The sequence below is a fragment of the Phyllostomus hastatus genome, unplaced genomic scaffold, assembly GCF_019186645.2.
Source record: "Phyllostomus hastatus isolate PE091 unplaced genomic scaffold, TTU_PhHast_1.1 phas_contig_312, whole genome shotgun sequence".
Classification (NCBI taxonomy): domain Eukaryota; kingdom Metazoa; phylum Chordata; class Mammalia; order Chiroptera; family Phyllostomidae; genus Phyllostomus; species Phyllostomus hastatus.
The window spans coordinates 168,961-194,812 of NW_025333849.1; the positions used below are offsets into that span (position 1 = coordinate 168,961).

The 25,852-nt window shown below is 36.6% G+C and overlaps 1 protein-coding gene across 1 annotated transcript; it reads right to left on the reverse strand.

Moving 5' to 3' along the window:
• Positions 1–964: 964 nt before the first annotated feature.
• ZNF510 (zinc finger protein 510) lies at positions 965–25,253 on the reverse strand. Its single transcript, XM_045839808.1, has 7 exons — positions 25,194–25,253; positions 22,732–23,018; positions 21,608–21,666; positions 5,838–5,964; positions 5,458–5,553; positions 2,589–2,712; positions 965–2,423 (listed from the first exon to the last, which is right to left on the reverse strand). Exons 3-7 carry the CDS (start codon positions 21,620–21,622, stop codon positions 1,037–1,039), a joined length of 1,749 nt encoding a protein of 582 aa, XP_045695764.1. The 5' UTR covers positions 21,623–21,666; positions 22,732–23,018; positions 25,194–25,253; the 3' UTR covers positions 965–1,036.
• Between the last annotated feature and the right edge of the window lie 599 nt (positions 25,254–25,852).

Below are 25,852 nucleotides of genomic sequence, written 5' to 3' on the forward strand. Positions count from 1 at the left end.
TAGGTCCCCTTTGGAGATAGGAAAATCTCTTTCTCCTTAAAGCAGCTGAGGTTGGGGTATATGAAAGTGCCAGGAGGTATGATGGGAGAGTGGCTTCATGACATTAAACAAGACACATTTACTTTAGTTGCATGATAGCTGCTCATCAGTTCATCCAATTAAAAAAAAAACAAAACTTCCAACTGTACTTGAACAACAATTAAAATAAAGTAAAAAATTAAAAACTTCCAACTTTTTGGTTCAAAGCCCAGTATCAGGTGATACAACCTACTTCATTATATTGAAAGGAGGTCTTCTGTGTAAATTCTCTGATGATCTCTGAGGGACTGACTCCTTGACATATCAACCCTATAACAAGGTTTGTACCCTGTGGCTGATGTAAGCTTAACTTACACAGTAATATTCTGCCTCTCTAGTAGTGGGATGGCTAAATTATGTGCAGAAACAGACCCCAAACATGTAAGAGCTCAACAGAACACAAGCTTCAGTCTTGCTCACAAAATGTTCAAATGAAAAGATATGGAAGAGAATTTTGATCCACATTGTTTTGGCTCTTGTCTTGGGCTGTGTGCCATGTTAAACCATGGCACCCAAGGTTGTCCTGGAAGTCCTCTCCATTTCACCCTTACAGCAGCCTGATAGTTTGTTGGGGAAGTCCTTTGTCAGAACTATATGTGACATATAACATGAGCATCCATGTTCAACTAGCCAGTCACAAAGTCCCACTTAGATGAAAGGGAGACTGGGGAATTTATATTAGCTATGTGCCCAGAGGAAAAATGATATTCTTACTAGTGAAAAGATTACCAGCCTGTGTGATGTGTGAGAGTTTTCTGATAGGGCATGATTTCATTCAAAGGGCTTTCCACATTAGCTTGAAAGAAATAGCAGCCTATGTGAATTCTCTGAATACTCTCTAGGTTACCTTTTGGACAAAATTCTTCCTGCATTTATATTTATATGGTTTTTCTCCTGTTAGAATTTTCTGAGGTCAAATGGGTTGGTCTTTTAGCCAGGATTTTTCACAGTTATTGTATCAATAGGGTTTTCTCTCTCTCTGAATTCTCTGCCATACATTTAGGGTTGACTTCTTACACAATTTTCCATGTTCATTACATTCATAAGATTGCTCCCCACTGTGAGTTCTCTGATGTACTCTGAGGTTTGATTTCTGGCCAAAAGTTTTCCCACACTTATTACATATAAAGGGTTTCTCCCCTGTATGAATTCTCTGATGATCACTAAGGATTGCCTTCCTGACAAATTTTTTCCCACATTCATTACATTTAAATGGTTTCTCCCCAGTGTGAACTCTCTGATGAACTCTGAGAGTTGATGTCCTGGCAAAAGTTTTCTCACATTCATTACATTTAAATGGCTTTTCTCCTGTGTGTATTTTCTGATGTTGGATGAGATGGTCTTTTCGCCAGAAGGATTTTTCACATTCATTACATTGATAAGTTTTCTCACCACCATGAGTTCTCTGATGTATTCTGAGGTTTGATTTCTGGCCAAAAGTTTTCCCACATTCATTACACTGAAATGATTTCTCCCCTGTGTGAATTCTATGATGGTCTCTGAGGGTTGACTTTTGAACGAAAGTTTTCCCACACTCACTACATTCATAGGGCTTCTCTCCTGTATGGATTCTCTGATGTCCCCTGAGAGTTGATTTCTGCACAAATGTTTTCCCACATTCTTTACATTTATAGGGTTTCTCTGCTGAGTGAATTCTCTGATGCGTGCTGAGATGTGACTTCTGGGAGAAAGTTTTTCCACATTCATTACATTCAAAGGGTTTCTCTCCTGTGTGGGTTCTCTGATGTTGAATGAGATGTCCTTTTTGGCAGAAGGATTTCTCACATTCATCGCATTTATAGGGTTTTATCTGAGAGTGAGTTCTCTGGTGTACTCTGTGGGCTAATTTCCTATTTTCATGATATTCAAAGGTTTTATCCCCAGTTTGTGTTTTGTCATTACATACCAATGCATTCTCTTCTGTAACAATTCTCTGAGGCTCAGTGAGATGAGACCTCCTGTTGAAGTTATTCCTACTGGCATTACATCCATAGTGTTTCACAGTGATATTAAATGTATTGTATTCCTTGACAGGTGACTTCTCAGAGAAGGATTTCCCACACTGCTTAAGATTAGAGTGTTTCTCTCCCATCGCAGTTATTTCTTGGTCAAAGAGACTCATCATATCACAGTTTTTCCTAAATTCATCATCTTTACAGGATTTTTCTCCTGTGTGAGTAATTTCATCTGTAACACAGGCACCATCATCATAAAGTTTTTCAGTTTTAGTGCATTCAAAAGCTTGCTTGAAAGTTTGGCAATTTTGATGCTCAGGAAGATTGTCCTTGTAACTGAAGGCTTTCCCATTTTTGTTATATTCATAAAATTTCTCTCCAGTATGAGTTCTTTCAAAGTTAATTTTGAAAGGCAAATTTTCACAGACATCACAGAAACCTGTTTTTTTTATTGAATGGGTTCTATTAATGATAAATTGAGAAATATTATGCAAATTCAATCCCCCTGAGTCATATTTACAGGACATTTTTGTTGAAAAAACAGGAGCTATGTACAGATTAACTGGTTTTCCCAAAACTTCCTCCTCCTCTCCAGTCAAAGGTTTATTATTGATCAATGTTACTTGCTGAAAGTGTTTGATTTTTTTCCTCTTGATCAGGTAATCATCTCTGTAATATTCTAAAAATGGGAAAAATTAAAAGCATTTTATGAATCTTACTTTTTTTATGAAAAGGACTTATGGAAATATACCTTATGTTGCATTTCAGGTTTTGGTTTTTCAGGTTTTGGTATTTCAGGGTTTGGTTTTTCAGGTTTTGATGAAATAATTTGTATGTGCATATGTGTGTGTATATATGTATATGTGTGTGTGTGTGTGTGTGTATATATGTATATATACACATATATACACATGTATATGTATATATACATATATGTATATGTGTGTGTGCACATATATACACATATATACACGTGTGTGTGTGTGTGTGTGTGTGTATATATTCACCCTCTTTCAAAAATATTTATAGTGAAAAAATGAGAGGGGAAACTGGTAATAAATGCATATCTGTATTTGGATTGTGATAGACTGGATTTTTCTACCTGGATGTAAAAGGGAAAGAAAAGGAAAACAGAAATTAGACTTTTATAGGAGCAATTATTTAAGGAGCAGGAAAACCACATCATGGGATGAATATAACAAGGACTATAAAGTAAGTAGAGTAATAAGAAAAATTAGAAGACAATGAGCATTGTTGGGCAAGGCCCAACAGGGGAAGAATTTGATTTGAAGAAATAATGTCAGTATAAGTCCTGTATTATCTAGGCTACACTAATAGAATATTCAAGAGTATACATACTACCAATCTGATATCATCCCTTATTGCCATTCAATCTTTCAACATCAAATTAAATTGATGGCATTAACTGACTCATGATTAAATGAAATTTACAGTTCAGGGTTTAACCCACCTTAAAGCTGAGAGCCTATATAGTAATAAAAGTAAGTGTAAAATTGATAAAAGGAAAATCCATCCTTGCAACTAAGTTAGATTCACTGGTACCTTTGATATATTCTCTCAAAATTGAACAATAAGTGAACTTCATCACTTACCTCACCCTAAGTCTCCACATTTCAATTTTATCTGAATGGTGCAGTTTTTAATGTGGTATCATGGATGCACCCTAAATTTCCACATTTCAATTTTATATGAATGGTCCAATTTTTAATGTGGTATCATGGATCCACTTTAGAATGGTCCAAACCCTGACTGGGTGCCTCAGTTGGTTGGAGTGTTGTCCTATACACCAAAAGGTTGCAGGTTCGATCCCCAGTCAGGTATATACAAGAAAGAAACTGATTAGTGTTTCTTGCTCACATTCATGTGTCTCCTCTCTCTTCCTCCACCCTGTACTCTCTATAAAAAGCATAAAAACATACCTTCAAGTGAGAATTTTTTTTAAAAGATCCAAATTCTTTATGTATTCTAGATGCCTCTTGGTTATGGGATATCTGACTTGCGAATATCATCTACTTTTGAGTCATTTTTTAACTCTCCATTAAGCATAAACATAATTTATATTTGTATCAAAGTTATATGTATTATATAACAGTATTCAGGGAACAGTCATGGAATTCTAAATCTTGCCAAAAATTAGAACACAATTGACTTGGCAAAAATCCCTATTTGACCCTCCCTGCTTACAGTTTCTTCATGCTTATGAGACCATCACTCTCCTAATGTTTATGTAATAATTTCCTGTATTGTCTTTGTAGTTTTAGCACCAACATATGACTCCCTAAAAATGTAACTAAGCTTTGCCTTTTTCTGACACATATATGTAATCATACATGCATATTTATATTTTTTGATTTTACTTAATACTATGTTTATAATCACTGTATAAGATTTTATGTAGCTTTATAATTCTCCCTTAGAAATACAAGTATTTCTTTATTCTATTGCTGATGAGCCAAATTTTTGGCAACCCCCCCCCCCCATGTTGCCATAAATACTCTTTTATTCATTCTGGAAAACACAACAAACCTTTTTATAGGGAATACAGTTAGGGAAGGGACTGTTTGGTGACAAAGTAGGTAAAACTTCAACTTAATTTGATAACATCCTCCTAACTACACAGTGGTTTTACCAGTTTACATTTTCAGTCAGTGAATGAGGATCTTTAATATTTCACATCCTCATCAGGACTTGGCATTACCAGGTTTGTTAATTTTACCACATATCATCCACCTCTCTTAGCTCACCTAATATATATTTTTCACTCTGTGAAAAATAATAAGGTTGAATGCATTTTCAAAGATACATGCCTATTTTTTTCAAAGTTCCTATTCAAAATCTTTAGTCTATTTTTCAGTTGAGTTACTACCCTTTCCTGTATTGACCTGCAAAAGTTCTTACATTCTCAGGATGCTTGTCCTTCTCAGGTTCCTTGTATTGTACATATTCTGCTACTCAATGGTTTGTTTTTTGACCTTTTTACTGGTATCTTTTATGAACAAAGTTCTGAATTTTAATTTAGTGAAGTTTATTAATAATTTCTTATTTTTTAATCCTCACCTGAAGATATGCTTATTGATTTTAGATAGAGAAGAAGAGGGAAAGAGAAAGAAACAATTATCAGTTGCCTCCTGTATGCACCCAAGACAATATTGCTGTAAATACTCATTTTAGTGTACAAGATGAGGCTCCAACCAACTAAGCCACTCAGCCAGGTCAATCATCTCCTTTTGATTGATGATTTTTGTGCCTTTGTGACTTTTTTTAAAAGTCTGTTTTTTTAAATTTTATTTATTTTTAGAAAGAAGCTTAAGAAAATTCTTGAAATACACAGGTGTTCACTGCTAAACTAAACTTCTGGAATCTAGCTACCCATAGAATTCTGTCTGCCAGTGCTCAAACTTACCATGGTGACTCTGGTTTGAGAATTCTTCCTCTAAGAACCAAGGTTCTTCTCCTTGTTCCAACTTGAAGATGACCTCTGGTTTAAAAATGCAATTTCCTATAAATAGGGAACAATGGAGTACTTAGGCTAGATGATAAGACTGTTGGTACCCCAAAATTTAGAAAGATACAGCTTCAGGAAAAGCAACCTGAAGGTCCTCATTTGAATTTATTATTGGAAGTTAACAACACATTCTCCAACAGGGATTAGTTACTTTATACTCCTGAATTAAAAGCCTAAATAACATTAAAATCTAAATAAAGTATCCATGTGTACTAGTGCATAAAGAAGAAATGCTTTCTACACAGCATTCTGAAAGTAAGCTATGCTCATACACTCACCCACTGAGACTAGGTTATTGTAGTTCTCCAGCATCACATCTCTGTACAGGGTCCTTTGAAGAGGACCCATTTGCTGCCACTCCTCCTGGGTGAACTCCACAGTCACATCCTTGAATGACACTGATGCCTACAATAATACATTTCTGGTCAATTTGAAGGGTTCAGAATTAGGTGACATAGAAAAATACATATGAAAACAATTCTTATGTCTACTATAAAGAGTATAATAAATGAAAATAAGTATACCTATTTTGGATCTAATTTTATACTTTGGAGTTAATTAGTAAAAGTGTTTATAACTTAATTTGTATATACTTTTGAGTTATATATATGTGCAACCAATAAGCACATTAGTAAAGCTTTTGTTGTTTGAATTTTTTTAAGTATAAATAAATTTCCAAATAAATATATTGGGACGTGGGGAATAAACTTTTCCCCACACCCCAATATACAACCTTAGGCATATACACTCTAGGCTAGGGGTCAGCAAATCATGACCTGTGGCCAAATCCAGCATGTCACTTTTTAAATTAAGTTTTATTGGGGCACAGTTACAAATACCCAGTCATTTTGTATTATCTTCGGTTGTGTTTGTGCTGAAATGGCAGAGCCTAGTAGTTCCATAAGAGACCTTATACCTATCAAAGGAAAATACGTATTATCTGACCCATTACAGAACTTGACAATTTCTGGACTAACCAATCCAATTAAAGGAAAAATTGACAGCATAAAAACAACAAAGCAAATACAATTTATAGAGAGGGATAAATACAGATTGAAGGTAAAAAGGATGGAAAAAAGATACATAAGTAATCACTGACCAAAAGAAAATTGATATCATAATAACATGAGAAGTAGTAGATTTCAAAGAAAGAATGCTAAAAACATAATGAATAACAATATGATGATAAAGTCATTCTTTTAACAGGAGATATGACAAACATAAATTGGTATGTACTTGAAAATATAGCTTCCAAATATGGTCAACCCTTATTATTCAGAGATTTCAGAGATTCTGTATTTGCAAATTCACTTACTCACTAATATTTACTTATAACCTCAAAATCAATACTCATGATTTTGTGGTCATTTGTGGAATTCACAGAATGGTAAAAAATTTGAGTGCCCAATACACGTTTTCCCAGCTGAGGTTGAACAAGATAATGTTTGCTTTCATGTTTCAGCTCTCATACCATAAACAAGTATCTTTTTGCAGGCTGTTTAGCACACTTTTTGCATTTTTATGCTTTTTCTTGTGATTTCACTTTTTAATGTTCCCAAGTACAAGAAGGTTGTGCTATGTCTGATGGAGAAAATAAGGGTGTTAGATGAGCTTTGTTCAAGCATTAATTATGGTGCTGTTGGCTATTAGATCATGAATCTACAATAATCGAGTAAGGTGATTTAAACAAAAACACATATAAAACAAGGTTATCTACTGATTAGTTGCCCAAAATGTTGTGACCAGAGACTTGCAGGAACCTAACCCAGTATTTCCCCTAAGAGCAAGGCTTAAGTACTTGCTTATTCAGTGTTCATGGTGACTTGGAACATAACTGAGAATAATGAGAATTGACTGTTGATAAATAAAAGTTAACAGAAATGAAGTAGATAGATCCACAGTTATAATTAGTGATTTTAACACAACTCTCTCAGTAACTAATGGCAAAAGCAGTCTGAAAAAAAAAAAACAACAGAAGGGATTTAGAACAAGGGTCAGCAGACTCTATAGCCCAGAGGCCAAATCTGGCCCACTACCAGTTCTTTTATAAATAACATTTTATTGGAACACAGTGACATGCATTTGTCCATGTATTATTTATAGCTGCTATAGCACTAAAAATATAGAGTTTGGTGGTTCCAACAAAGCTTACTATCTGACATTTACATAAAAAGTTTGCTGACCACTGATACAACATATTTAAATGATATAATTAACCAATTTGACTAAATGAAATATATAGAATAAACTAATTGTAACAAATTATTTTTTGTGTACTTTGTATACTAAAATACAAAAACAGTAAGTCCCATAAAATTAGAAAAAAATTACTTATACTGGTGTTTTGAATTTTTGCTCAGAGATATAGAGAGCTGAAAAGAGCAGTGCAGTCATGCACCACTTAACAATGGGGATATGTTCTAAGAAATGCTTGATTAGATGATTTCATCACTGTGTGAACATCATAGAGATTAGTACACCTACCCAAATGGTACAGCTTATTATACACCTCGGCTATATGGTACACTAGCATCATATATGCAGTTTGTCATTGACCAAAGCATTGTTATGTGGCACATGACTGTAGTAGTGCTGTTACAACAAGAGAAAAGCTGGGCAACTTGAAAATTAATGTCTATAAATACTAAAGAATCTACAAAAATTATTAGAGCTAACAAATTCAGCACACTCTGAGGATTCAAGATGAACACACAAAAACCAATTGTATGTCTGTACACTAACAACAAACAATAAAAGTTGAAGAAGACAATTGCACATAAAATAAAATAGAAAATAATAAAATACTTAGGCATAATTTTTAACCAAGAAGATGTGAGATATGTACATTCAACACTAAAAAACATTGCTAAAAGGAATTAAATGAGACATTAATAAATGGAAAGACATCTATGTTCATCAACTGGAAGATTTAATATTGTCTTGACAGTAATACACCCCAAAGTGAAACCTGTATCAAAATTCCAATGGTCTTTTTTGCAGAAATGTCAGTCCTAACATTCATATGAAATCACACAAGGCTCTGAATAGCCAAAACAATCTTATAAATAACAAAGTTTGAGGACTTGCACTTACTAATTTCAAAACTTAACTATAAAGCAACAGTGATCAAGACAGTGTGGTATTGGTGCAAAGACAGATATATAGATCCACAAAATAGAACTGAGAGTCTAGAAATAAACCCATGCATTAGATCATTTAATAGGAAAAGGACAGTCTTTTCACCCTGGCCACTGTGGCTCCATTGGTTGGGTGTCATTCCACAAAGCGAAGAGCCACCAGTTTGATCCCCAGTCAGAGCACATTCCTGGGTTGTGGGTTTGGTCCCCGGTTGGGGTGCATACTTGATAGAGGCAACCAATTGATGTTTCTCTCTCACATGGATGTTTCTCTTCCTCCTTTCTCCCTCCCTTCCCCTTTCTGTAAAAATAAATAATAAAATATATCAAAAAATAGTCTTTTCAGCAAATGATGCTGAGAAAACTGGACAGCTACATGAAAAAAAAATGAAGTTGAACTCCTACCTACCTCATACTATGTTCAAAAATGTATCTTAAAATGAATCAAAGACCTAAACATAAGTTTAAGGTAAATTTCTTCCAAGTTGAAACTCTTGGAAGATATGTGGAATTAATCTTCATGACCTTGAATTTGGCAATGCATCAAAAGCACAAGAAACCAAAGAGAAAATATACTAGACTTAATCAAAATTTAAGACTGTGCATCAAAGGACATTATCAAGATAGTGAAAACACAACCTACAGAGTGGGAGGAAATATTCATGAATTATATACAGAACTCCAGGCTTACAATGGTTTGACTTACAATTTTTTTACTTTATAATGATGTGAAAGTGATACATGATAAATTACATGAGCTACTCAACACTTTGTTATAAAATAGGTTGTGTGTTAGGTGATTTTCCCCATTTTGATTAATTTAAGTTCTAGGTATGTTTAAGGTAGGCTAGGCTTTGCTATGACATTCCATAGGTTAAGTATATTAAATGCATATTTTACTTAGATTTTCAACTTAACCATCAAGAAGTATCTGTGTCTAAGAAATATCTAGTAGCCAGAATATATAAAGAACTCTTATAACTGAACAACAACAACAACAAAAGCCTAATTAAAAAGTGGGCAAAGCAACCGAATGGACTTTTCTCCAAAGAAGATACACAAATAGTCAGTAAGCACATGAAAAGATGTTCAATGATATTGTCAGGGAGTTCAATGATATTGTCAGGGAAATGCAAATGAAAACTGAAACTACAATAAGCCACAGCTTCACACCCTAACACGGTCATAATTTTTTTAAAAAAAGGCTAAATAACAAATGGTGGAGACAATGTTTGGAATCCTAACAGATTGCCAATGAGAATGTGAAATGGTATGTATAATAGTTATGGAGGTAGTTTCGCAGTTCCTGAATAAGATAAATGTAATGTTACCATATAACCCAACAATTCCAGTCCTAGATTTATTCCTCAAAAAAAAGAAAAACAGGCCCTGGCTAGTGTAACTCAGTGGATTGGATTGAGCACTGGCCTGTTAACCAAGGGTCGCCAGTTCAATTCCCAGTCAAGGGCACATGCCTGGGTTTGCAGGTCAAGTCCCCAGTTGGGGCAACCACACATTGATGTTTCTCTCCCTCTAAAAATAAATAAATGAAATATTTTCTTAAAAAAGAAATGAAAAACAAGTGTTCACATCAACACTTGAGTGTATCCATCCATCTACATATCTATCTACCATCTATCAATCATCTATTTATTGCATGTTAATAGCATCACTGCTCATAACCACCATAAAGAAGAAACAACCCTATGTCCAGCAGTTGTTGAATGGATAAACAAAATGTGGCATATCCACATAATGAAATCTTGATCACATTATGCTAAGTGAAAGACACAATCACAAAGACCACAGATTATACAATTTCACTTATCTGAAATGTCCAAACTAGGCAAATCTATAGAAACAAAATGTAGGTTAGTGGTTGTTTAGGGCTGGGGTGGGGGTATGTTGGGATCGGGGGAATGTGATAGTTGATGGTATTGAGTTTTTTTGATATGATAAAGATATTCTAAAATTGACTGTGGTGATGATTGCACAGTAGTGAATATACTAAAAACCACTGACTACTTTAAATGTGTGATTTGTAAGGTATGTGATTTTTATCTCCATATAGTTGTTTTTAAAAAGGACACCAGAAAAAATAGGCATTTTCAGAGTTTTTGTGTCTATTACAGAAATTGAATTTATATTTAAAAACCAGCCACAAAGAAACTCCAAGGCCAAGCTGTTTTACTGGTATATTTTTCAAACATTTAGGGAATAAATAACAGCAATCTTAAACTTTTCCATAAGACAGAAAATGGAGAACCATTTTGAGAGAGCATAATATTGATGCCAAAGCATGACCAAGACATTCCATGATAAGAAAAATTCAGGCCAAATACCTCTCCATTAAAATATACTGAAACACACTAATTCAAATATGAATAAATTGAATCCAGAGACATATTAAAAAGATAGTATTTCATGACCAGGTGGGAATTAGCTGAAAAATGCAAGACTAAACACTGATAAACGAATCAATGTAATTCACCCCTCTAACACAATAAAGGAATAAAATTCTATTATTATCTCACTTGATTCAGAAAAAACACTTGACAAATTTAATACTTATATGTGACAAAAACTCTCAGGAAACTAAAGACTGAAAAAGAAAACTTCCTTATTCTAACATAGGACATCTCCAAAAAATCTAAACTCGGTGAAATTTTGAGTACTTTCCCCCTCAGGTGAGGTATAAGAAAAGGATTTCTGTGACTATCACTTGTATTCAACACTGTTTTGAATGTACAAGAATAAGACTTAAACAGAAATTAAAGACATAAAGATTGGAAAGCAAGTAAAATTGTCTTTATTTGCAAAAGATCTGATTGTGTATATTTAAAATAAAAAAGAATCTACAAATAAGCTATTAAATTATTAGATATTAAATACAGGCACGCCTTGTGTTATTGCACTTCCCAGATATTGTGCTTTTTACAGACTAAAGATAAGACCTTCCACCAGCAAAAAAGATTATGAGTCTCTGAAGGCTCAGATAATGGATGGCATTTTTTAGCAACAAACTGTTTTCATTAAGGGATGTACATTGTTTCTTTTTGACATAATGCTACTACATACTTTATAGACTATAGTTCAATGTAAACATAATTTTTATATGCACTGGGAAACCAAAAATTGCATGTGACTCACTTTATTGTGATATTTGCTTTATTGCAGTGATCTAGAACTGAACCTACAATATATCTGAGATATATTTGCATTAAAAAAACATTGCGGTATAGTAAACCAACAGTAAACAATTAGAAAATAAAAATAAAAAAACAATATTATTCACAAAAACATCAAAATAGATCAAATATATAGGAATCAATCTAATGAAATATATCAAAGAATTCACATCTAATCTGAAAAACTACCCAGCAGGATTTTCTATGGAAACTGACATTATTTCTATGAAAATGCAAAAAAACAAAATTAGCCAATAAGTTTTTTGAAGAAGTAAAACTTTAAGGCTTTACACTACTATATTTCATGACTTACTGTTATGAAACAGTAATTATGGCAGTGAAATACTAGCAAAGAGATAAATAATTCAAAAAAAACACAAAATATAGTTTAGATATAGACACAGACACACAGTTACTTGACAGACAACAGAATCCCTGCTGCAACTCAGTGGACAGAGGAAGGTCTTTTCAACAAAGAGTACCAGAGTAACATGATATCCATATGGAAATATGAACCTTGACACTTTATATCATACACTAACGCAATGTCAGGCAATCAAGCTTAAATAATCAAGAATCTACTAACAACACAGGAGAATATCTGCAGGATCTTGGAGTAAGGAAAGATCTTTTACCCATGACACACCCATGACAAAGGGCTACCATTAAAGAAAACACTGGCACTGAGCTCTGAGGACTTGCACTTCCTGATTTCAAAACATAACTATAAAGCTGTAGCATCAAGGCAATCCATTTCCAGGTACAGAGCCACAAGAATTAAAGGCAGAGTCTCAAGGATATTTGTATACCTATTTCCACAGCAGTATTACTCACAATAATTGAAAGGCAGAAGGAAAACAGGTGTCCGTTATTGGATAAATGTATAAGTAAAATGTGGTATATACACACAATACAATATTATTTAGCTTTAAAAAGAAGTATATTCTGATATATACTACAACATGGATGAACTTTGAGAACTTTATAATAATGAAGTAAGCCAGTCACAAAAAAACAGTCTCTTTAATAAATGGTGTTGGGAAAATTGGACCGGTACATGCAAAAAAAAAAAGAAAGAGAAGAAAGAAAGAGAAGAAAGAAAGAGAAGAAAGAAAGAAAAGACCATCAACTTACAGCACACACAAGAATAAACTGAAAAGAGAGTACAGGAACTTCTGGCCAAGATGGAGGTGTAGGTAAATACACTGTGCCTCCTCACACAACCAAAAGGACAACAACAATTTAAAAACAAAAACAACCAGAACTGACAGAAAATCGAACTGTATGGAAGTCCAACAACCAAGGAGTTCAAGAAGAAACACTCATCCAGAGTGTTGAGAAACACTTCTCCAGAGCGGTGGGGAGGGGGAAAGAATGTGGATTAGAGGGGGTGTGCATGGTGGAGGGGAATAAAGGGGAGAAAATGGGACAATTGTAACAGCATAACCAATAAAATATATTTTTAAAAAAGAATAGTATAGGAAATGGAGAAGCGAAAGACCTTATATACATGAACCATGGACATGAACTAAGGGGGGTAGGAAATACAGGAGGGACAGGTGGTACAGGGCAGAGGGGGATAACGGGGAGAAAAAAAGGGGACAACTATAACAGCATAATCAGTAAAATATACTTAAAAATAAATAGCCCTCCGCCTACCCACTCTGACAAAGGGTCCTCTGCCCAGGTGGACAGAAGAGGACCCTCTAATTCCAGGAAGATGGGCTGTAGAAAGGTAATAATAAAATAACAACTTAAGCAGTTAAGAGTTCCAGCCAAGATGGAGGCACAGGTAGAAACCCTTTGCTTCCTCGAACAACCAAAAGGAGGATAACAACCAATCTAAAATTAATAAATAACCAGGAGACCCAGAAAAGCAAACTTCATGGAACTCTGACAACAAAGGGATTAAAGAAAAAATCCATCAGAACAACCAGACCGGTGTGCCAAGACAAAGAAATATGGCCCAAATGAAAGAACAGAGCATAACCTCAGAAACAGAACTAAGTGAGGAGGACACAGCCAACTGATCTGATGGAGAACTTAAAGCCCTGGTAATCAAAATGCTCACAGATCTGACTGATCTTGCTCGAAAAATGAAAAAACAAATGAAAGATACCCAAAATGAAACAAAGCAAAATATTCAGAGAACCAACAGTGACAGGAAGGAAACTAGGACTCAAAGCAACAATTTGGACAAAAGGAAAAAATAAACATCCAATGGGAACAGAATGAAGAAACAGAATTTTAAAAAGTGAGGAGAGGCTTACAAACATCTGGGACAACCTGAAACGCTCCAATATCAGAATCATAGGGGTGCCAGAAGGAGAAGAATGACAGCAAGAAATTGAAAACTTATTTGAACAAATAATGAAGGAAAACTTGCCCAAACTGGTGAAAGAAATAGACTTCCAGGAAATTCAGGAAGCCCAGAGAGTCCCAAAGAAGTTGGACCCAAAGAGGAACACACCAAGGCACATCATCAAGTTATCCAAGATTAAAGACAAAGAGCGAACCTTAAAAGAAGCAAGGGGAAAGGAGACAGTTACCTACAAAGGAGTGCCCATGAGGCTATCAGCCGATTTCTCAAAAGAAACCTTGCAGGAAAGAAGGGGCTGAAAAGAAGAATTTGAAGTCATGAGAGACAAGGACCTACATCCAAGATTACTCTATCTAGCAAAACTTTCATTTAGAATGGAAGGGCAGGTAAAGTGCTTCCCAGATAAGGTCAAGTTCAAGGAGTTCCTCATCACCAAGCCCTTATTATATGAAATGTTAAAGGGACTTATCTAAGAAAAAGATAAAAAATATGAACAGTAAAATGACAACAAACTCACAACTATCAACAAATGAACCTAAAAGAAAAGAAAACCAATGAAAACAAAAACTAAGCAAACAACTAGAACAGGAACAGAATCAGAGAAATGGACATCACATGGAGGGAGTTCAGTGGGGAGGGGGAAGGGAGGAATAGGGGGGAAAAGGTACAGGGAAGAAGAAGCATAATTAGTAGGCATAAAATAGATGGGGAGAGATAAAAAATGGTATAGGAAACAGAGGACTCAAAGAACTTATATGTGCAATACATGGACATGAACTAAGGGAGGGGAATGCTGGAGGGTTGGGGGGGCACGGTGGAGGAGGGATAAAGGGGGAAAAACTGGGAAAACTGTAGTAGCATAATCAATAAAACATACTTAAAAAAAAAAACTTAAGCAGTTAACCACCTTGCAGTGCTGTGGATAATTGCTAAAATTTGGAAAGAATGCAGCCATCCAAGAATAAATACACTGTGGCATATTAATATAATAAAACCTACATGATCTAAATGTGACATGAAAAATATTTAGTAGTTAAATATACAAGGAGGAAAAAGTATAATATAAACACTGTGACCCATTTTTAAAATATACACATACATAAAAAAAGTGTACATGTATGATCAGAAAAATATTCTGTTTCTCTTTGAGTTGGTATAATTATGCTTATTATTATTTCCTCCTTTATGTTATTTTAATATTCTAATGCCTTAAAATGAGCATATTTTGCTTATATAATAAAGAAAACAATAAAAGGGCAAAAAATAAAAATAATAAATAAATAAATAAAAATACATACCAAAGTAAAGAAAAAAAAGAATAAACTGAAAACAGATAAAAGATTTATTTAAATGTAAGTCACAAAACCATACAAATCCTAGAAGAAAACATAGGCAGTATATACTGACTAGTATGGTTCAGTTGGTTGGGCATTGTTTCGCAATGCAAAGGGCTGCCAGTTCAATTCTGGGTCAGGGCACATGCCTGAGTTGCAGGTTCAGTCCCAGGTTGGGGCACATACAAAAGGTAACCAGTAGGTGTTTCTCTCTCACAAATATTTTCCTCTCCCTTGTTTTCTCCCTTCCTTCCCTTATCTCTTAAATATGTTAAATCTTAAGTAAAAACATATGCTGTAAAATCTCAGACATCTCACATAGCAATGTTTTTGCCAATATACCTTCTAAAGGAAGCGAAACGAAGAAAAAAAAATGAAACAAATGGGACTACATCAAACCAAAAAGCTTCTGCATAGCAAAAGAAACCAACAAAATGAAAAGAGAACCTACTGTATTAAAAACACAGTAGCCAATGATACATCTGATAAGAGGTTAATTTTTAAAATATGTACAGAACTTATACAACTCAATATGATTAAGACAGACAATCCAATTAAAAAATGGACGAAGGACCTGAACAGACATTTCTTCAAAGAGGACATACAAATGGCCAATAGACATTGCTCAATGTCTATTGAGCACGAAAAAATGCTCAATGTCACTAATCATCTGAGAGATGCAAATTGAAACTACAATGAGGCATTATCTCACACCTGCCAGAATGGCTACAATCAATAAGTCAGCAAACAACTGCACATGAAGATGTGGAGAAAAGGGGACCCCAGTTCACTGTTCATGGGAATGCACACTGGTGCAGCCACTGTGGAAAAGAGTATGGAATTTCCTCAAAAAATTATAAATGGAACTGCTATTTCACCCAGCAATCCCACTTTTGGGAATATATCCTAAGAATCCTGAAACACTGATCAGAAAAAATATATGCAACACTATGTTCATAGCAGGATTATTTACCATACTCAAGATGTGAAAATAGGGCCTCGCTGGTGTGGCTTAATGGATTGAGTGCTGGCCTGCGACCGTTGGGTCTCTGGTTTGATTCCCAGTCAGGGAACATGCCTGGGTTGCAGACCAGGACCCCGACAGGGACCTTGAGAGAGGTAACCACACATTGATGTTTCTCTCCCTCTCTTTCTCTTTCCCTTCCCCCTGTCTAAAAATAAATAAACTAAATTTTTTTAAAAAGGTGTGAAACTAGTCCAAGTGTCCATCAGTAGATGAGTGGAAAACAAGCTGTGGTACATTTATACAATGGAATACTACACAGCTATAAAAAAGGAGCTATTACCCTTTGCAACAGCATAGATGAACCTGGAGATTATTATGCTAAGTGAAATAAGCCAGTCAGAGAAAGACATGTACCATATGATCTCACTCATGTGGAAAGTAATGAACAAAATAAACTGATGAACAAAATACAACCAGAGGTCATGGATACATGGAACATACAGACAGATTTCAAAAGGGAGGTGGAAGGGGAGACTGGAAGATATTAGCCAAAGAACTTATAAGCATATATGCATAGCCCATGGACACACACGACAATGTGGTGAAAGCCGGAAGGGTAGTGGGCACTGGGTGAAGGGGGACAAAGTGGAGGAAATGGGGAAACATCTGTAATAGTGTCAAGTAAAAAAACAGATAAACACTACATGATTCCACTTATATGAGTAGTGAAATTCATAGACAGAAAATAGAATGGTGTTTGCCAGGGACTGAAAAGAGGTAGGAATGGGAAGTAGCTATTTAATGGGTCTAGATCTTCAGTTTTGCAAGATGAAACAGTTCTGGAGATGGTGCACAACAATACAAATGTACTTAACAATAATGACTGTACACTTAAAACATGGCTAAGATGGTAAATTTTACATTATCTGTATTTTACTACAATTAAAAATAAATGGGGAAAAAAAGGAAAAGAAAGTAAAGAGCCAGGTGTCCTAGCTACATGCACTGCCATAACGAAATACTGGACTGGGTGGCTTAACCAACAGAGATTTATTTCCTCACAATTCTAGAGGCCAAAAGCCCACAATCAGGGTATCAGCATGGTGCATTCCAGTGAGGCCCTCTTCATGGCTTACAGATGGCCGCCTTCTCACTTTGTCTCAGTGTCTTAAGACATCATTTAACCTTAATTACCTCCTCAAAGCTCTGTCTCCAAATACAGTCACATTAGGGGTCAGGGCTTTAGCATATGAATTGGGGGATGTGGGGGGGGGGGGTGTAACACAATTCAGTCCACAGCACCAGGTGAACCCAATGGGGATTGATCCTAAAGCTCTATTTGGAGAGGGCAATGATAATTTAATAGGAAGCAGAGTCAGGAACAGTAGAGTGTGTTTAAGAAGCTAAATGAAGTTAGGTTTTGCTTTACAGTAAACTTACATACTGAATTTTTTAATATTCTAGTTCTCACTAGATTGTGAATGCTATTAAGAAAAAAAGTACCTGTATTGTTTAAGCTATAACTATATAGCACATGTCAATTTCCTGGGACATCTTGGCTGATCAATAAATAAATGTCAAAAAAGTCGGAGCAGCAATAAAGTAAAAAGAAGTAATGAGGAGGGGTAATGCCTCCAAAGCCTGAATTGCTCATCTTGAGAAACAGGGAATTTTATTGTATAGGGGTGAGGAGCAACTGAGGTGATTTACACACAGGAAAGACATTACTTCCTAAGTTTTTAGATAGGGATATCAAACTCATTTTCACCAGGGACCACATCAGCCTCATGGTTGCCTTCAAAGGGCCTAATGTAATTTCAGCTCCTTAACAGTTAAGTAGTAGTTACATTTATATAGTCCCAAACTTACATTTAGCCCTTTGAAGGCAACCGCGAGGCTGATGTGGCCCCCAGTGAAAATGAGTTTGACATCTCTGATTTAGATGAACAACCCATGCAAAAGATGTGCTTGAGGAGTTGAAGAAAGAGGTGAGCAGATTAGTAAAGAAGCTACTCCATGATTCAGTCATGATATCTTGGTTCAGTCAAGAAACCACAGGTAGCAGTAGGAAGGGATAAAGTGGAGAAATGCATTTAAAATACATTAGGTTGAGACTTATGTTTAAGTCTTTTATCCACCTTGAGTTTATTTTTGTATATGGTGTAAGTTGGTGGTCTCCTTATTTTGCATGTAGCTGTCCAGATCTCCCAACACCATTTGTTGAAAAGGCTATTTTTACTCCACTTTATGCTTCTGTTCCCTTTGTCAAATATTAATTGACCATAGAGACTTGGGTTTATTTCTGGGCTCTCTATTCTGTTCCATCATCTATGTGTCTGTTCTTATGATGCCAGTACCAGACTGTTTTGATACTATGGCCTTATAATATAGTTTGATGTCATGTATTGATATCCCTCCTACTTTGTTCTTCTTTCTCAAAATTGCTGTGGCTATTCAGGGTTGTTTTTGGTTCCACATGAATTTTTGAAATATCTGTTCTATATCTGTGAAATATGTCTTTGGTATTTTAGTAGGGATTGCACTGAATCTATAAATTGCTTTGAGTAATATGTACATTTTGATGACATTAATTCTTCTGATCCATGAACACAGTATATGCTTCCATTTATTTGTGTCTTCCTTAATGTCTTTCTTCAGTATTGTGTAGTTTTCTGAGTACAGGTCTTTTACCTGCTTGGTTAGGTTTATTCCTAGGTACTTTATTTTTCTTGTTGCTATAGCAAATGTGATTGATTTCCTGATTTCTGTGTCAGATATTTCATTGTTGGTGCATTTCTGAATACTGACATTACACTTCGCTGTTTTACTTCGATTTCTGAATATTGACTTTGTATCCCACTGTTTTGCCAAACTGACTTATTAGGTCGAGTATTTTTTTGGTGGAGTCTATAGGGTTTTCTGTGTACACTATCATGTCACCTGCAAACAGTGACAGTTTGACTTCCTCCTTTCCAATTTGGATGCCTTTTATTTCTTTTTCTTGTCTGATAGCTGAGGCTAGAACTTCCAATACTATGTTAAATACAAGTGGTGAGATGGATGGATCAAAAAACTGTGGTACATTTACACAGTGGAATCCTATGCAACAGAAAGAAAGAAGGAGCTCCTGTGTTCCACTCTTTGCAACAGCATGGAGGATATGGAAAGCATTATACTAAGTGAAATAAGCCAGGCAGTGAAGGACAAATACCATATGATTGTACCTATAAGTGGAACCTAATCAACAAAACAAGCAAGCAAAATATAACCAAAGGCATTGAAATAAAGAACAAACTGACAGTAACCAGAGAGGACGGGGGAGAGGGACAATGGAGGAAAATAGGGAAGGGCTTTCAAAGAACATATATAAAGGACACATGGACAAAGCCAAAGGGGATAGGATCGAGGGTGGGAAGCAGAGATGGGTGGGAAGCAAGAGAAGGGGGGGAAATGGAGACAACTGTACTTGAACAACAATTTTAAAAAAGTACATACTCAGAAACATCTAGTTAAATAAAATGTCAATATGGCATCTTAAAAAATAAATAAAATAAAAGACATTAGGTTGAACCATATAAAATTGCTATTATCTTTGACCCAAACATGAAAAGTAGGAAAACATGATTATGAACTAGATGCAGCCAGAGTTGTGAGAGTGAGAGCAAGGAGAGCCAAAGATGGATGCACTCCACTTTTGTGGCTTGGGTGTCTGGCTGAATAGAATTTATCAAGGAATAGGGAACAATAAAGAGGATTAGTCTAGGAAGGGCTGTAGACATTGGCTTTTATTTGAATCAGCTGAGCTGCAGACATCTACAGAAAGATGTTGAGTAAACTATGTCCAACATGGTAGCCTCTAGCCACATGTGACTATTTAAAACTTAAAAATTCAGTCCCTCACTCAAACAAGCCACATTCCAAGAGTTCAACAGGCACATGTGGCTAGTGGCCACCACTTTGGACAGTGTAGATAGAGCTGATTTCCATCATCACAAGTGCTACTGGTCTGGATGGACTGCAGAGCCACATTTGGAAGAATTAGCAAATATGTCATTTTTAAAACCAGACAGGGGATGAAATGATTCAAGAAGACTAGTTACAAGAATAGTGAGAAGTAATGGAAATTTGTGGATGAGACATGTGAAAGGGCAAGAGAAGGACAATGACTCCATGAAAGACACAACAGGCAGGACAGCAGCAGAGGAGGGTGTCACAAACACTAACATGAGAATTCTTCCAGGGGGATGGAGCGGGGGTGCAGAGCCGTCAGGCACTGCATGCAGGTGTGATGAGGTGAGGAGTAGGCAGGACCCACTGGATTCAACTGTAATTAGGTCGCTGGTGAGTGCAAGTCATAGGTGTATGAGGAGAGAGATCAAAGCCTCATGCAGCGGACTGAAGTGTGAATGGAAAGTGTGATGACATTTGCCAGAGAACAGAACTTTAAATTGTCTGCTAAACAACTTGCTTATGACAGGTACTTAGAGAAATACTTATGGAGAGGTATTTTAAGGATGTGAACATACAGGTCATTCATACTGACCTCCAGTTAGTCCAACTATCATTCCTGAATTCAACAGGATGATCAGGAAAATATCTATCTCAACTTCAACTTCTGTCTTAGTTACCTGAACAACTGCACAACAAAAGCCCTGCTTTGGCAATACGTCCTCTACTTCCACTGAGGAAAAAGTGAGAACAATGTCCTACATTTATTTCAGGGTTGCTCTTATTAGAAAGATTTACATTATCACATAAATGAAGACCAACAAAGACACTGTTTCCTGACTTTGATGATTTTAGATTCCATGAGGAATGTTTGGTTCAAGCTTGTCATCAATACAAACCTTTAAACTAATATTGTCTGTCTGACTCTGACATGCCTAATTAGAAAAGTTGGGAAGAAATTTACAGCTGCACTTTGGAAAATATGTAAAATCAGAAGACCTGCATCTATCTACATGACAACTCTGCTATGCTACTCATCTACTTTTCTGTATCTTCCTTGAAAGATGCGATACATTTCTATTTCTATTTCCACATCAATGGTTCCTTAGCCACTGATAAAATCCATTGTATAAAGGTGTTAATGAATAACTCACTTGAGGTATGTTCATTTTCTGCTGTTCTTGGGAGAGTGTAGAGAACTGTGAAAGATAACCTGGGGGTAAGGAGAGAAGAACAGAGTTATGAAAGGTCTGGTGAGCCTCTGCATTCACTTGCCTAAAAATCTCATCACACCAGCTAGGAAAAAGGCCTACCCTATGGGAAAATGTTCCACTGACCTTTGGTGGGGGGCAGAAAGCACCACACAGAGTGAGCACTTCCTGAATATGAACATCTCTGATATGATCACGTGGATTTAACCTTGCTAATTTTCATTAGGTGACTGGAAATTATTTCCCTATTGTTTAAAAAAAAGCATGTCCCCTCTGACTAGTTAACAAAAAATCAAAACAGAGAATTAATATTATTGCTATTATATTTAATATTATAAATTATATTTAATATTATTATTACTTACACCTTGAGTTAGAAAATCAACAGAAAACTGAAAAGAATAAGATGCTTCCTGATTAAAAATTTTAAAATCTCTTCACTTTAGTTTGTTTCAATTTCTTAAAAAGACTTTTAAGTTTCCCTTTCTGTTTTCCCCCAATAGCTAAAATTCCTAAGTCAAATTTACTTTTTTTGAAAAATTGTATTGAATTTACTGGTATGACATCAGTTAATAAAATTATATAGATTTCATGTGCACAATTACATCATCTGTATATTGTGTGTTCACCATCCCAAGTCAAGTCTCCTCCCATCACTCTTTACTCCCCCCTTTACCCTTTTCTAGCACCCCACCTCCCAAAAGTCTTATCAAAAATATTTTTGGTAAGACACTTCCAGTGACTTAGCTGTGACAGAATGAATAGTACCATGCTGGCTGACCAGGGGACATACATCTCAGGTTCAATATTTTTAAGGTTTCAAGAATTGGAAATAGAAATCCCTTCCTATGCCATCATTTTGTGATTCTATTATGTTCAGGATAAAGGAAACTCCAGAGTATCTTTAGATGCCACATGTGACAGACATGATATGAGAATGGCTCAGAATCTGGAAAGAAAGAAGAAAATGGAGGGCTATTTAAGTAGACAGAATTTCCTTGGCTCTGGCTGTGGCTTTCCCTGTGCAGCTTGACAGTCGGCCATCCCTCTCAACCCCAGCTTATCACCTTCTGCAAGCTAGTCCAACGTTCCCACTGTCACACAGAGTGTGATGGCTTCTGGATATGGCGACATCACCAAGTCTGGCTCTCTCTGGACAAGGTGCCTAAGAATTGCTTCTGGGGGGAGTAAATCAGGACCCGCTTCTTTCTGGGTTCTCCTGCATCTGGTCCAAAGCTCTGGTCAGAGCAGCTCCTGTCAGATAGGCTGTTCTTCCAGGTGGGACTCCTACCCCAGGGTTCCCTCCTTCTTGCCACACAAAGCCACTTTGTTCCAGAGACGTTGAGACTTAGGCCTAGGAAACAAATTCACTTTAGTTGAAACTTTCATCAAGAGCAGTGTTTCTCAATTTTAACACTACTGACATTTTGGGCTAGATAATTCTTTATCATGGGGACTGTCCTGTGCATTGTAGGATTCCAGCAGCATTTCTGGCCCCAAAACACTAGGTGCTAGCGGCAATCCTCCCAGTTGTGACAACCAAAAACATCTCTAAACATTTCCAAAAATCATCTGGGGAGCAAAATCACTCTAGTTGGTGATCACTCTAGTTGGAACCACTGGTGTATATGATAAAATTAAACCTGATTCTACGGGAATTCATTAGAACTGTTCTATCTGTTATTGTAGCCACTAGCCAGATCCTACTCTTGAGCACCTGAAATGTGGCTAGTGCCACATGTTGAAATAATGTTTTGTATATATTAAGATAAACACAATACCGTAAGTCCTCACTTAACATCATTGGCAGGTTCTTGGAAGCTGTGGCTTTAAGTGAAATGGCATATAACAAACAATTTTACCACAACTAATGGATATAAACAAGAGTTAAGTTCCGATGGCTTATTCATGGTCATAAAAACATCACTAAACTTCTAAATAAAGACCCCAAACACTTCCAATACTAAATATTGAAATAAATGTGAGCAATACATATTTAAGAAAGATTAATGGAAACAAGATAATGATTTTCTCACTCTCTCAAGTTTAGGGTGTCTAGAGCCTCCCCAGCAGCTCAGGGTACAAGGCAGGACCCCACCCTGTACAGGACACCCTCCCATTGTAGGGCACACTCACACACACCCACTCAGATTGGAACAATGTAGACATGTCATTTAACCTAACTGTACACATCTTTGGGATGTGAGAGGACACTGCACATCCCATGCACACATGTGGAGACCATGCAAACTCTACAAAGACAGTGGCCCAGCAGGGAATTCAGTTTTTTTCACCTTCATCAATGTTATTAGATAACACTATTGAATGAAATATTGCTCAAGGATCTGCTGCTGTATGTTCTTAAAACTAATTTCACATGTTTTTTACTTTTAATGTGGCCACTAGAACATTTAAAATTATATATGAGGCTCACCTTACCCTTCTATTGGACAGCACTGTGCTAGACTATCAGGCTGTGCCTTCTGAACACAGACAGCCTGGACAGTATAGGAGGTGCCAGGAGCCTTACCCAGAGGCTTTGGAGACATGCCAGAAATCCCAGAATATATACACTTGTCAGAGAGTGAAACATGGTTCACATTGACTTTACAGTTCTGGGGATCAGACACAAGTCACTCTGCTAGTTCTGTGAAAGCTGCAACCCTGGGTTTTAAGTAGGTAGGGTTTAGGAATAGTCTGAATTTGGGAGTAAACTGTACCTGTATTTGCATCCTAGCTTCCTCACTTTTGTGACCTTGACTCTGTATATTTTACTCCCAAGCTCATTTTCTTATTTTTAATGATGTGGTTATACCTTACAACCACCCTATACCTATAATAGGGTGGTTGTGAGAATTAAATGAAATACTAAATGAAAAAAAAAGAGTTGTCTTCCAAATATAATGAGAGCCAGCATGTAACGCTGACTTACTAGCTAGTCCTTATTAGAGCTCGTTAACTAGCAATTGGTTAAGTAAATGCTTTACAGTTACGACTTCTCTCTCTCTAGACAATACCACAAAGCAGTTTTTACTAACATCCTTTTTCTTTTTTTTTTTTTTTTTAACAGATGACGAACCTGACACATGCCCAGTGACAGAGGTGAAACTGAACTAGTCCTTCTGGCTCCTAAACTCGGCTTCTCACTGCAGACCCAAGGCCAGGGAGCGCTTTTGAGTCAGGTTCACAGTCGGTCAGTATCAGTCAATATTGTAAGGCTCATTCCCTCCTGCCACCCGCAAGGGATTTTTCCCCAAAGCCCGCAGCACTCAGCTGCCACATCCCACCCACCCCCGGAGCATCTCCACCAGGGCTGAGCCCCACCAGGGACCACAGAGACTGCGGGGCTGGGGCCCGCCCCCACCCACCCTTCCCAGGTCTACGTCCAGGCCCGGCTCTGGGATAGGCGGTTGCAGCCCTGCTTTGGGGGTTAGATACTGGAACTTCTTGTTTTCTTCCCCTAGGCACACGCCCTCAACCCGCTGCTGGGCCTCCAGCTGCGCCAAGGCGGGCCGGGCAAAGAGCTCACCTGATGTTGGAACCCTCAGGGTTAGCGAGGCGAGAGGGAGCCGCACCAGTCTAGTGGAACTGGCTGCACATGCGCAGAGAAAAGCACTGGACATCCTTTCCCAGAATGCACGCGACAACCCCTACTGAGACCTCTCGCAATTTGTGTGTGTAGAGGTGGGGAGCAATGTGATGATATTAACAGTCTGCTTATAACCGGGGAGTAGATTCTACCACGGCCCCAGAGGTTATAGATTAAACTTTGGCTTACAAGCCAATACAATGTGAGGCTCTTGGTGGATCCTGGTTGGAGAAAACAAAATATTTGGGAATGAATGTGGAAGTTTGCACATGGGCTGGTATTAAGGGAAGTTACCATTACTTTTATTGATTCTGATCATGACATTAGGATTACGTAGGCAAGTTTACTTTGTTTTCAAGATACATAGTGAAGTACTTACCATTGTATTATTTATTTGTAATGAAATAACTAGAAAGGCAAATACAGCAAAATGTTAAGTTCTACCTCTAGAATATTGGTATTCTTATTTTACTATTTTTTTCTTATGTTTGGAAATTTTGTAATATAAAGTTTATGAAGGGAAACACTTGAATTGTTCAAAGTATGCCTTTTAGCTCAGAGCTGCTAAGTAAAGGTGTATGAGTCAAATGCCAAAACTA